The sequence below is a fragment of the Somniosus microcephalus genome, chromosome 15 (assembly GCF_052327205.1).
Source record: "Somniosus microcephalus isolate GS21.2 chromosome 15, FLI_Smic_1.0, whole genome shotgun sequence".
Lineage (NCBI taxonomy): Eukaryota > Metazoa > Chordata > Chondrichthyes > Squaliformes > Somniosidae > Somniosus > Somniosus microcephalus.
The window spans coordinates 54,433,566-54,447,892 of NC_141001.1; the positions used below are offsets into that span (position 1 = coordinate 54,433,566).

Consider the following 14,327-nt stretch of genomic DNA (forward strand, 5'->3'; position numbering starts at 1 on the left):
ATTGTGTTCCCCCTGTATATTTCTTTAACAACCTCTGGGCCAATTAATGGTATAATGGAATTCAAGGGAGATTGACATTGCATTTAGCCAAGTTCCTGCCCTGTTGTTCTATAGAGTGGATAAGGGAAGCAAGTTAAGGTGTACTTTATTCAAACTTCCTCCACTTCTATCCTAAAGGCACTGATGTACACTGGAGCATGGTTCTAAGAACACCAGCATACCTCCTGAACTTTGTCCAAGTGGTCTCCTGGTCAGCCTACCATCTTCCATGCCCTGTAAACATCAGCTCCTCCAAAATTCTGCTGCATATATCCTATTCTTCACCAAGTCCTACTAATCCATCACTCCTGTCCTACACTGGCTCCTGGTTTCCCAACACCCCCAATTTAAAGTTCTTATCCTCGTGCTTAAATCCGTTCATGGCCTTGCCCCTCCATTGCACTTCTGTAAAACGTTTTTCATTTTTCTATGTTAAAGGCATTATATAAATGCAAGTTGATGTGATTGCTATGACTGCCGAGGCTCATCATGCAGACAAGAAGATAACGGCTCCCGCGGGCGGATGCCTCCGAACAGCAATAAATCTACAAACCTACCTGATGGCCCTGGATCCACGGAGACTCGCGCTCCAGGGCCTTTATGCATAGGCCTGCATGGAGGCCCACATATCCCAGGAGCACATGCGGTTCGCAAGCGACCCTGGGATCACGTGGGCCGGCCCAACCAATCAGAAAGAGGATTCCCATTATGCTTATGAAGATTCCATTTACTTACGGAGTCCCCATAAGCTTAATAGGAATCACCCAAAAAATACATGTACACAATCTTGAACGTAAAAAAAATCATTACATTGTTTAAAATTAATTAAAATACAATTTCATTAAACATTTAAAACAATTTTTTTTAATTTTTTGAAAAATAAATGTAAATTTTTTTTAAGGGGCCAAAAATAACACAAACTTATTTTATAGGTTTTTGAATGTTAAAATGATTTTTTAAAATGTATTTACATATTTATTTTCACCCTTACACCTGCTTTTACCAAGCATAAGAGTTTCACGGGCATTCGCTGGGCAAGAGCTGGGCAAATAGCCCAACTCTCCACCAGCGGATGTCCATTTCCCGAGGATGCGGAGGATGTGTCAAGATTCTTGACAGATCACAAGTTCCGGGTTTTTACGCATGCGCAGTGCATCCGTAAACCTGGAACTTGCGAGGCACTTATACGCGGTCATAGGCCACGGAAAATCCGGGCCATTATTTTAAAATTCTAGTAATTTTCTATCATAATGGAGAAATTTGGCATTCCAGAAATATTAAATTTGTTTTTCAGGGCCAGAATGATTGTTCAGCAGTCAATGGGCCAGTAATTCCGGTCCCAATGTGTGAGTACGGACGGGGTACTCATGCATGGGCCGGATGGAAGTGCCGGTTTTCAGGGTGCACAGCGCATGCGCTGAAAACTGGCATTTCCTGTCCTCTAAACCAAGGGGTTAAGAGGCAGAACGCGTGCGACGTATCAGGCAGCGCGTGCGCGCTGAAATTTGTTTTTTTGTAAAGAGTTGCCCGTGCGTAAAGGCCTCCGGTTTTTACACTTGAAAAAACCAGACGTAAGTACTTAGTTTTACAGGTAAGTGGTCTATTAATACAATTTAGAATTTTTTTCCACAGTATTATTATTTTTAAAGAATTTACAGTAAGGTAAGTGTATTTTTAGACCCGATTTGTTAAAAAAAAATTTTTTTTTTTAAATTTGATTAATTGTTTAAAATAGTTTTTTTTTACAGTTATTCATAGTTCATTTATTTAGTGGGATTTTTTTTAACTTTTATTTGTAGTTTAAGTGCTGTTTTGGGCGCCCTGAGTTTTCATGAGTTTGACAGTTCTTACCATCAAACTCATGAATGAACTTTTGCAACCTCCCATTGGTTGCCCAGTGCCCACGTGATCCCAGCCGGCTCATCAAAATAACTACGCTTTAATTCTGTTTAAAACTACTTTACATTCTTCAAAATAATGTAAAAGTATTTAAAACTTTATAAAAGTTACCTATAGATTAATAAAAATACAAAAAATGTATTTTAAATGCTGCTCTGCATGTAAAATTGCTTTGCAGCTTGTGTTAAAAATTGGGGGCGTGGCCTATGTTAAGGAGACCTCAAGGGGCGTGTCTAACTTAGACTCCACGCTCGAGGCTTCGCGCTGGCTGCACTCCTGGGCGGCGTGACGTCAGACGCTGCCCGGGAGTAATCAACTGAAAACAGGAATTGCAAGCGTCCCGGGAGCAGAACGGCAGGCGCGCCGGGTAAGTGCACATCGGGGGCTTGCACGCGCGGCAAGCCCCCGAACCTAATTTCTGGGCCATTATGCCATTAAACCCCCAGTTAGAACTATTCCAACAAGGCTTAAATTTTAATGGGGTGTTTAGCAGCGCAATTAGATCGAAAATGCTTAAGTTTTCGTCAGTTCAACTGATTTCACTGATTGCTGGCTATGGGAGTTCCACAGCGCAGCCTGTGGCGGTGCAGGGAATGACTGACCGCAACTTCAGGATTTCCACATTTATCTGTGCATGCGCTAAACCCTGAAGTTACGCTCAGTTTCAGAGGGTTAATGATGGCGAACGCGGACAGTCCGCTGCCATTACCACCACAGAATCCAGGCCCATGTGTATTTCTATTAATTAAAAATCGCTCAATGTTTGTTTCAAGAAAAGGCCTTTTTATAAATTCCTACAGTAGAATTGTTCTATTGATGGTGGAATTGCTGACAGTACAGATCCGGCAATGGAAAGAGCCATTGTCATTGAACACTCACCAGACTTGTAGTGGTGGAGCCATTTAGGTTTTTCAAGTTAATCTGCTCCTTCTTTTTCTTCTTCTTCTTCTTGCAGCAGCATTTCACACAGATACAGATGACACAGATGAGGATAATAAGTCCTGCTCCTGCAGCGATGGCAATCAATGCCCATTTTGGTACTAGATAATAAATGAGAGAAAAGGAAGATGAACTAATCGTGTGGTAACAAAAACAGGAAAAAAAAAACAGAATGAACATCAGTTAGAAGCAGTTCCACAGATACCCCAATTTCAATATTATCAAATCTTTGAAATCCTAATCCAAATTCTAGGCAGGTGAAATCTAATCCTAATTCCAATTCCAGAATCAATCCCAACCCTAATTCCCAATTTTAATTCCAAACCAATCCGCAAATCCAAACCTAGCCTTAATTCCAATCATAACCCTAATGTTGGTCACAATCCTACTCTTAATCTCAATTCTAATCCCAGTCACAAAGGTTCACAGTAAACTGTCAAATGTGTAAAACAAGCAATGCTGAATACTCTCCATACAGTTTGAGACTGATGCCAATTAAACAACCCTGAACCCCATTTTGTTTACTTAACGAATGCAATTTTCCACCAGTTGTTGCCATAGGGACATAGGAATAGGAGTAGGCCATTTACCCCCTCAAGCCTGTTCTGCCATTCAGTGAGATCGTGGTTGATCTGTGACCGAACTCCACATACCCACCTTTGCCCCATATCCCTTAATACCTTTGGTTAACACAAATCTATCAATCTCAGATATAAAATTAACAATTGATCTAGCATCAGCTGCTGTTTGCGGAAGAGAGTTCCAAACTTCTACCACCCTTTGCATGTAGAAGTGTTTCCTAACTTCACTCCTGAAAGATCTGGCTTTAATTTGTTAGGCTATGTCCCCTAGTCCTAGACTCCTCAACCAGTGGCAAGAATTTCTCTCTATCTACTCTATCAGTTCCCCTTAATATCTTGAAAACTTCGATCAAATCACCCTTATCCTTCTAAATTCAAGGGAATGCAACTCTAGTTTGTGTAATCACTCCTCAAAATTTAACCCTTGGAGACCAGGTATCAGTCCGGTAAACCTACGCTGCACACCCTCCAAGGCCAATATATCCTTTCTAAGGTGTGGCGCCCAGAACTATAAACAGTATTCCTGATGTGTTCTAACCAAGGCTTTGTATAGCTGTAGCAAAATGCCCTCCCCTTTATATTTTAGCCCTCTAGATATAAAGGCCTAGAAATTAGGTTTGCCTCCGCCAGGGCTTTTGCGCCCGAAATTTTGCGCCCGCTATAATTGCCGCTGCGCCCGCCAAAAATTCAGCTGCCCCGCGCCCAGACAGCTGCGGGCGCTAATGGAGGGTTTCAGCGCCTCGCTATGGGCGCTGAATGCAGGTTTGCGGCGCTAATCCCCCGCTGCGGCACCCGATGCGGTGCGGCAGGCTGGGGTACTGCAGGCCTCCTCCTTCTGTTAAGGAGGAGCTGCCTGCAGCCGACCGCTGACCGGTCGATTCGCCCGACAAATGAGCCCGGCACCTCGGAGAAGTGCCGGGCTCGCGGGCCACACACATCAGTGCCGCGGGGGGGTGGTGGAGGAGTCCGGGGAGGGAGGTGCGGGCAGGCGGCCGCCGGGAAAGCGGCCGGCCGCCGCTCCACCTTAATGCGCCGGCGCTACGTGCTGCAACATCCCGTTGAACAATCGTTGGTTGCGGCTGCCACGGGCGAGGCAGCCGCAACTGAATTTGGGCGTCCGGCCGCGTTACCACGGCAACTGGGACGCTGCGCACACCGATGACGTCATCGGTGCCGGCGCAGCGCTACCGGCTAACGCCGATGGTAGGGCCCAACGCAATTTCGATCGCGGCTATAATTCCGGCGCAAGGCCCTCTAACGCCTCTAATTGGGCGCTAACCCCACCGAATTTCTAGGCCAAAGGCTAACATTCTGTGGTAAACCACTGTTGTTAGTATTGTTGTTCACTGTTGTTCACTGTTGTTCACTCTTGCACATTGTTGTACTTGTCTGTGCATGCCTCAGCTGACTCCACCCCTGGCTCCACCCTCATGGCCGGGTATAAAGGTGACTGCTCGGCAGCCCCCTGCCCTTTTGGATACCAGGCAACCACGAGAGGCATGCTCTGTTCTTTGGTAATAAAAGCCTGTTTGTTACTCTCTCTCAACTTCCAGTCTTTTGTAGTAATTGATAGCGCATCAATTTTATTACCAAAGTTAAATGTTGGCTCCGAATGCTGATCAACCGATGGCGCAAAACGCTGAGCAGCAGGCGCTGCTGCGAGCCCTCAGACCAACATGCCTGGACCTAGACCCCCAAGAAGCGGGTTCATCGACTAAATTCGCACAATGGCTGCGTTGCTTTGAAGCGTATCTGGAAGCCTCAACCGTGACTCTCGATGAAAATAAACTGAAAATCCTGGCCTCGAAGGTGAGCCACCAAGTCTATACTTTAATCCAAGATGCGACGACCTACGCGGCGGCTATCGACCTACTGAAAGGGCAGTATGCACGCGCGGTTAACACGGTCTATGCCAGGCACCTTTTAAGATCTCGCAGACAGCAGCCCGGGGAATCGGTGGAGGCCTTCCTACGGGCACTGCGGGTACTCGGACGCGGCTGCGACTGCAAGGAAGTATCGGCCGCGGCACATGCGGAGGGACTGATACGAGACGCTTTTGTTGCGGGTCTAAGGTCCGACTACTCCCGGCAGAGGCTGCTGGAGAAGGGTGAAATAGACCTGACAAAGGCAGTGTCCCTCGCACTCTCGCTCGACGCGGCCCACAGAAATATGGACGCTTTCTCCCCTAATCGCCCCGCGCCGTGGACGCCGCAATCTTGGGCCATGGGACCGCCACCTCCGACTGCTGCAGCGATGTCCAAGGCACAAAAATGCTATTTTTGTGGCCAAGCTAAACACCCTGGAGCACGCTGCCCCGCAAAGAATGCTACCTGCTCCGGCTGCGGGAAGAACGGTCACTACGTTAGCGCCTGCAAAGGGAAGACCGCTAATGCCAGCAGCGCCGCGTGTGAACCGTGGGCGCAGCCATCTTGTCCGCCATCTTGGGCTCCCCCAGCGGCATGGGGATCGGGACCGTGGGCGCCGCCATTTTGTCCACCATCTTGGACGCCTCCAACTTCGGTTACGGGGGACCCGGACTTTACCACCGCCTCATCGGACGACCGCATCGACGCGCTTGAACATACGCTGGCTTCCGTGACGCTGGATCAATCTCTCCCGCATCAACTGTCCAGGTCCATGATGGACATTACGGTAAACGGCCGCGCCACTACCTGCCTTTTTGACAGCAGGAGCACGGAGAGTTTTATACACCCCGACACGGTGCGCAGTTACTCTCTCCCGGTCCTGCCGATGCGTCATCGCATCTCTATGGCTTCCAAAGCCCAGTCAGCGGACGTCGGTGGCTACTGTATGGTGACTCTTTCAGTGCGGGGTACTGAATACAAAAATTTTAAACTTCTGGTCCTGCCCGATCTCTGCGCTGCTGTCCTACTGGGGTTGGATTTTCAGTGCCACCTTAAGAGTGTCACTTTAGCGTACGGTGAACCCCTCCCCCCTCACAGTCTGCAGCCAGCAGTTTTTAAATCGCCCGCCGTGCGCCATTTGCAGCCTCTCCACCCTTAAAGTCTCCCCCCCCCTCCTTGTTCGCTAACCTCACCCGCGACTGTAAGCCCATCGCTACCAAATGTAGGCGTTACAGTGCCGGGGATAGGGGTTTCATTAAATCCGAGGTAGCGAGACTCCTGAAGGAAGGGATTATCAAGAGCAGCAATAGCCCATGGCGAGCACAAGTGGTGGTGGTGAAGGCTGGCGGCAAACAGCGCCTAGTTATTGACTACAGCCAGACGATCAACCGCTACACCCAGCTGGATGCATATCCACTCCCCCGCATATCTGACATGGTCAATCAGATAGCACAATACCGGGTGTTCTCGACGATTGATCTGAAGTCGGCATACCACCAGCTCCCCATCAGGGCTGAGGACCGCCAGTACACAGCTTTTGAAGCGGACGGTCGGCTCTATCACTTTCCCAGAGTTCCCTTCGGCGTCACCAACGGAGTTCCTGTCTTCCAACGGGAGATGGACTGGATGGTTGACCAGAACGCGCTCCAGGCCACTTTCCCATATCTAGACAACATCACCATCTGCGGCCACGACCAGCAGGACCACGACGTTAACCTAGAGAAATTCCTCCGGACGGCCCAGCGGCTGAATCTCACATACAACAAAGACAAATGTATGTTTCGTACTACGCGCCTTGGCTGCGTAGTGGAGAACGGAGTCATCGGCCCAGACCCCGATAGAATGCGCCCCCTTATGGAGCTCCCCCTCCCCCACTGCCAGAAAGCACTGAAGAGATGCCTGGGGTTTTTCTCTTACTATGCTCAGTGGGTGCCCAACTATGCAGATAAAGCCCGACACCTCATCAAGTCCGCCTCCTTCCCCCTGACAGCAGAGGCCTGTGCAGCCTTCACTCTCATAAAAGGAGACATTGCGAAGGCCACAATGCACGCTGTGGATGAGTCCCTCCCTTTTCAAGTGGAGAGCGACGCATCCGACTTTGCCCCAGCTACAACCCTTAACCAGGCGGGGAGACCCATGGCCTTTTTCTCAAGGACCCTCCAGGGCCCCGAGATTCGACACTCCTCTGTCGAAAAGGAGGCCCAGGCCATTGTGGAAGCCGTGCGACATTGGCGGCATTACCTGGCCGGAAAACGATTTACCCTGCTCACTGACCAGCGTTCAGTAGCTTTTATGTTTCATAATAAGCAGCGGGGCAAAATCAAGAATGACAAGATCTTAAGGTGGAGAATCGAACTCTCCACCTACAATTACGATATCTTGTACCGGCCCGGGAAACTCAATGAGCCCCCAGATGCCCTATCACGTGGTACGTGCGCCAACGCGCAGGTTGATAGACTACAGACCTTCCACAATGACCTCTGCCACCCGGGGGTCACCAGGTTCTGCCATTTTATCAAATCCCGTAACCTGCCCTACTCCATCGAGGAGGTCAGGACCATGACCAGGAACTGCCAGATCTGTGCCGAGTGCAAGCCACATTTTTATAGGCCAGAAAGAGCGAGCCTGATCAAAGCCACGCGCCTCTTCGAGCGGCTGAGCATCGATTTTAAAGGGCCCCTCCCCTCCTCTGACCGCAATGTGTACTTCCTCAATATAATTGATGAGTACTCCCATTTGCCATCCCTTGCTCGGACATGACCAGTACCACGGTCATTAAATGTCTGAATGACCTCTACGCCTTGTTCAGTTTCCCTAGCTATATCCATAGCGACAGGGGCTCATCCTTTATGAGCGACGAACTTCAGCAGTACCTGCTCGCGAGAGGCATTGCTACAAGCAGGACCACCAGCTACAACCCCCGGGGGAACGGCCAGGTGGAAAGGGACAATGCGACGGTCTGGAAGGCAGTCCTTTTAAACTTAAAATCTAAGGGCCTTCCGACCTCCCGCTGGCAGGAGGTCCTCCCTGCGGCGCTCCATTCCATTCGGTCGCTGCTCTGTACAGCCACCAATGCCACTCCTCACGAGAGAATGTTCTCCTTCCCCAGGAAGTCCACGTCGGGGATTTCGCTACCAACATGGCTGACTTCTCCAGGACCCGTCCTACTGCGGAAGCACGTGAGGACCCATAAGGCGGACCCCCTGGTCGAGAGGGTGAGCCTCCTCCACGCCAACCCGCAGTATGCTTAGGTGGTGTACCCGGACGGGCGGGAGGACACAGTCTCCATTCGAGACCTCGCACCTGCGGGTGCTCCTGAAACACCCTCTTCGCCACCCACCGCTACTCATGCCTACCCCCAGGACACAGTCCCCGCACGAGACCTCGCACCTTCAGGTGCCTCTGAGAGACCACCATCGCTACCTCCCATTACCCGCGCTCCGACCCCTGTAGACGGCATGCAGCAGCCCCAGGGTCAGCCACCGGCTACACCTCCTCTGAACGAGACACCGGGTTCAACGTTGGATGCTGCACCATCACCGCCGCTGTTGCGACGCTCAGGACGGCTTACAAGGCCTCCTGATAGACTTCAGTACACGAACTTTTAGTGCACTTCACCCCGCCGGACTCAATTCTAAACAAGGGGTGAATGTGGTAAACCACTGTTGTTAGTATTGTTGTTCACTGTTGTTCACTCTTGCACATTGTTGTACTTGTCTGTGCATGCCTCAGCTGACTCCGCCCCTGGCTCCACCCTCATGGCCGGGTATAAAGGTGACTGCTCGGCAGCCCCCTGCCCTTTTGGATACCAGGCAACCACGAGAGGCATGCTCTGTTCTTTGGTAATAAAAGCCTGTTTGTTACTCTCTCTCAACTTCCAGTCTTTTGTAGTAATTGATAGCGCATCACATTCTATTAGCCTTTTTGGTTATTTTTTGTACCTAACCACCACAGTTTTGCCCATTCACTTAATCTATTAATATCTCTTTGTAATTTTATGCTTCCATCTACATTGTTTACAATGCTGCTTATCTTTGTGTCATTGGCAAATTTGGATAGGTGGCTCTCTATCCCATCATCTAAGTCATTAATAGATATGGTGAATAGTTGAGGTCCCAACACAGATCCCTGTGGGACACCACAAGTCACATTCTGCCAATTAGAGTACCTGCCCATTATCCCTACTCTCTGTCTCCTGCCGCTCAGCCATTTCCTAACCAGGTCAATAATTTGCCTTCAATTCAATGAGCTTCAACTTCAGCTAACAGTCTCTTATGAGGGACTTTATCGAATGCCTTCTGGAAGTCCATATAAATAACATCCATAGACATTCCCCTGTCCACTACTTTAGTCACCTCTTCAAAAAATTCAATCAGTTTCGTCAGGCATGACCTACCTTTCACAAATCCATGCTGGCTCTCTCTGATCAACTGAAAATGTTCAAGGTGTTCAGTCACCCTATCCTTAATTATAGACTAATAATTTCCCGTTAACAGATGTTAGACTAACTGATCTATAATTCCCTGCTTTCCCTCCCTCACCTTTCTTAAATAGAGGAGTGACATGTACAATTTTCCAATCTAAAGGAATGGTTCTGGAATCAAGAGAACTTTGGCAGATTATAGTTAGGGTACCTGCAATGTTCCCACTTAATTCCTTTAAAATCCTGGGATGGAAACCATCTGGTCCTGGGGATTTGTCACTTTTTAGTGCCATTATGTTCTTAATTATTGTTATTTTGCTTATCTTAGTTTTGGTGAGTCCCTGTCCCTCATTCAATATTAGTTTCCTTCGGATGTCCAGCGTGCTATCTTCTTCCTCTACTGTAAATACTGATGCAAAGTAATTATTCAACATGTCCACCATTTCCTTATTTTCATTTACAATATCACCGTTATCGGTTTAAGGGGCCCCCCTTACTCCTGACCATCCTCTTTTTCCTAATATAATTGTAATAAATGTGTGTTGATTTTGATATCCCTTACAAGTTTCTTTTCATACTCCCTTTTTGTAACTCTTACTATCTGTTTTGTCACCTATTGTTGTTCTTTGTATGTCTCCCAGTTGCCAGGATCTGTGCTATTTTTTGCATTTTCGTATGCTTTTTCTTTGTTTCATATCGTCCCATACCACTTTTGTTATCCATGGCTTTTTTTTTTGGCAAGTAAAGCACTTGTCCCTTAGGGGTATGAATTGGTTCTGTATCACATAAACTTATTTTTTGAACACCTCCCTTCTTCTGTCAATTTGCCCATTAATAGAATTGTCTAGTTTTCTGTGGACAGCCTCTGTCTCATCCCATTGAAGTCAGCCTTACATAAATCTTGAATCTTAGTAGCTGTTTCACATTTCTCTCTTTCAAACACAAAGTTGAACTCGATCATATTATGATCACTATTAGATTAATGTTCACGCACCGTTAAACTGTTAACTAAATCTGGCTCATTACTCATTATTAAATCTAATATGGCCTGCCGCCTTATTGGTTATAGGAAATATTGCAGCAGAAAAGTCCTGAACACACACAAGAAATTTGCTACCTTTCAGACATAAGCTAGTCTGCTTATCCCAATCCAGATGAAAGTTAAAATCCCTCCTTAAAACCTGCTCTGCTTTTACTATATGCCTGTCCAATCTCTACATTTATACATTCTGCCATTTCACAACTGCTACCAGGGGGCCTATACACAACCAAAGCAGCCTTATGGTGGAACATAAGAAGTCAGAAAATAATTTGTTTACCCTCTTGTTTAGGTTCCATACCTAAATACAAGATTGGAAAGAGGAGGCATACTGGACTTCCATTTCTCTGGTGTTCAAGGGAAAGGATATGGATATGGTTTCCGAGCATACATATCCCTGATCCCTGCAGCAGGGGAAGGGAGACGGGTCCTAGGTAGTCAACATGAAGCTGGATGGGTTGCTCCTTGGGTATCCACTTCTCTGAATCTCAGGGGCTGCTTCCATGGCATGTATGTCTCTAGTGTTTGAGGAAATGCATCCTGTTGTTGATCCTCTAAGGACATAGGCTTGTGGATTTGGACACCATATAATGAAACTCACAACCACAATTTAGTTTAAAAACTTAATTTAACAGTCCTGTGAAATACAGAGTGAATAGTTACCTCAATTTCTGGGACCAGAAATACAGTGCTTTCAACACACTATCTTCTCAAGATGTTCTATGTTCTAATCTGATTCTATTTTGTTCTGTTCAATTCTAACAGTTGACAAGTCTGTTCTGTTCTAACAGTCAGTAACTACACTACCCACATTTATACTGAACTAACTTTGTTCTGTTCTAACAGTCAGTAACTACACTACCCACATTTATACTGAACTAACTTTGCTCTGTTCTAACAGTCAGTAACTACACTACCCACATTTATACTGAACTAACTTTGTTCTGTTCTAACAGTCAGTAACTACACTACCCACATTTATACTGAACTAACTTTGTTCTGTTCTAACAGTCAGTAACTACACTACCCACATTTATATTGAACTAACTTTGTTCTGTTCTAACAGTCAGTAACTACACTACCCACATTTATACTGAACTAACTTTGTTCTGTTCTAACAGTCAGTAACTACACTACCCACATTTATACTGAACTAACTTTGCTCTAGCCAAAACCACAAAACCATCTAGTTCTCACACTGGGGTACATTCCCCTGTGTCACTCCACATACAAAGATTATTTGGTTATATATCCTCTTTCAACTGAGTCAGGATACTTGGTAACTATCAAATACTCGCGTAGACATTGCAGCTTTAGCAAAGCTACCACTGACTGGTATTGGATTTTACAGGTAAAAATTATTCAGTATTCTAGGAAAAATGAATAGCAGTGCAACAACATAATCTCGCTGATCTATAGTAATTTTCCAGTATGGCAAAATGTTACCATGGAAAGATTGGAAGAATTTATAATTTTGCACAGCAGTTCAAGCTTTGCGATATGTACGTTTATTTATGGTCACACCACTCTGGCTAGCTACAGAGCCTATACTACACTGGGTATTCTTTTCTCTGCTCTTGGTGGAATACATCTTAGTCATCTACTTTTTTGGTGTTTAGGGCAATGCGTTCTGGGATATTATCTTCCCTCGCACTTGAGGGAGTTCATCTTGGACAACTACTTTCCTAGTGAAGGCCAGAAGAATGGCTAACTGCTTTTGGTCTTTGCTTGTGTGGCAGACTTGGGAGGCTGTCCTTTTAAAACATTCATTTTCTAGTGTTTCAGTTTCTTTCTGTCTCAGGGTTCCAATTCTATCAGGACTACATTAAATGTGTAATATAGAGTTTCCAGCTGATCATTCTGAGTATAGGTTAGGAAACCAGAATCATTTAGCACTCTTCATTCTGATGCTCTCTGTTCAGTTGCTCATGAATTCACTCATCCCTGCAACAGGCTCATTCTGTTTATATTTGGGTTTTGCTGAGATTTCCATAAAATGCATTGTTGCAACATTGGTAGATCTAATATGGGGCACTTTGGGGCAATTTTTGAGTAATAATCAAATTCAATTTCATTTAATTTTAATCTGTATAATATATTAAAAGTCTTGCATTTAGCACATATTTCTGCAAGTGTCACTTCCTTCCTGTAATACTTTTCCTGTCAAAGTTTCTCCATTACATTTTCCCTGTCACACTTGGTCGCTGGGTTTAAAGTAAAACAGCAGTAAAATCCGAACTGAAGAGGAAGGAATATACAAATCAAATTCAAGAAAAGTCGCTCGAAAACTGCCGATGAAAACTATTAAGGACTTATAAAAACAACCAATGCTGGATGAACAGTCAGGAGAACCTACCAATAAAAAACTTTAAAAAAATTAAAAAACAACTGAATCATTCAAAATATTTTTTGAAAAATTATTTCAGTGGCTATTCTCTTCCCAGTAACTGGAAAGTAATGTCCAAAATAAAGTTTGTAACATAAACACATGTTAATAATCACGTTTCACAACAACATGATTTAATTTAACTATGAAGTTATATTTTGTGTATCTGAATATCTTCATTAATCTATTTACGTGTAGGCATTAGCCTTTCTGAAAAACCAGGCTTTGTACTTGATATATTTGCTGAGGCTACGATTCCGTTGGTTGAAGACAGATCTTGTAGTCTGAGCACGTACAGTGTGCACCATAGGTTTTCAAAAATAATTTGCACCATTTCCCCAGGATGCATCAATATAATTTGCCAGACCAAGCGGAGAAATGCTTCTCTTGGACCTTTTAGTTGTTTTTCAAAATTATTTGAAGAAAAAGTACAGGAAAAATTTCAGAAACGTTATTTAAGTAAAGTTTATCTCAAGTGATTTTTTTTTTCAAAGAGTGACTATGCATGTCTGAGACCTACTTGAAACATGATGAACAGTACTGATCACACACTACAAACTCCATATCCTTGCCACTGACTCGACTCCCTCACTGGCACTGTCTCAAGCTGAACCAGTCTGTTTGAATTCTTAGGGGGGGATTTTAACTCAGGTGCGGGATGGTGACGTGTTATCTGAATTTCGTGTTTCCCACACGAATCTAAATGGATGTGGGAGATTGATGCAATTTTAACTGAATTGGCCAATTGATTTCCAACATGTGGGAAGCCTTTGCAAATGGGTTTTTCATGACTGGAAGTCCCCTCCGATGATGTCATCATTGCTGCTGCATTTAAGGTCCACAGCAAGCCTTGCTTCTTCTGCAGACTGCCAAGCTTCTTGACTGTGCAGTGTGAGGGAGCTGCAGCAAATATGACAAGTGGGAGGGCCAGATCAGTTCCTCGCTTTGACGAGGTGGCACTGCAGGCATTAGTGGATGGGGCTAGGGCCAACAGGGAGGTGCTCTTCCCTTCATCAGGGAGGAAGAGGCCTCCCACTCAGACCAAGGCAGTGTGGATGCAGGTGGCTGAGGAGGTCAACTCCTTGGGAGTCACCCGCAGAACCTGGATACAGTGCAGGAAAAGATTTCATGACCTTCAGCGCACTGGAAAAGTGAG

General features: G+C 45.8%; 1 protein-coding gene across 1 annotated transcript in view; it reads right to left on the bottom strand.

Moving 5' to 3' along the window:
* The window catches only part of syt8 (synaptotagmin VIII), a 150,314-nt gene that overhangs the window by 42,886 nt on the left and 93,101 nt on the right, over positions 1–14,327 (bottom strand). Inside the window, exon 3 of the mRNA XM_086007813.1 lies at positions 2,818–2,978. Within this exon, the coding sequence (XP_085863939.1) occupies positions 2,818–2,978 (161 nt within the window). The remainder of the gene's footprint in view (positions 1–2,817; positions 2,979–14,327) is intronic.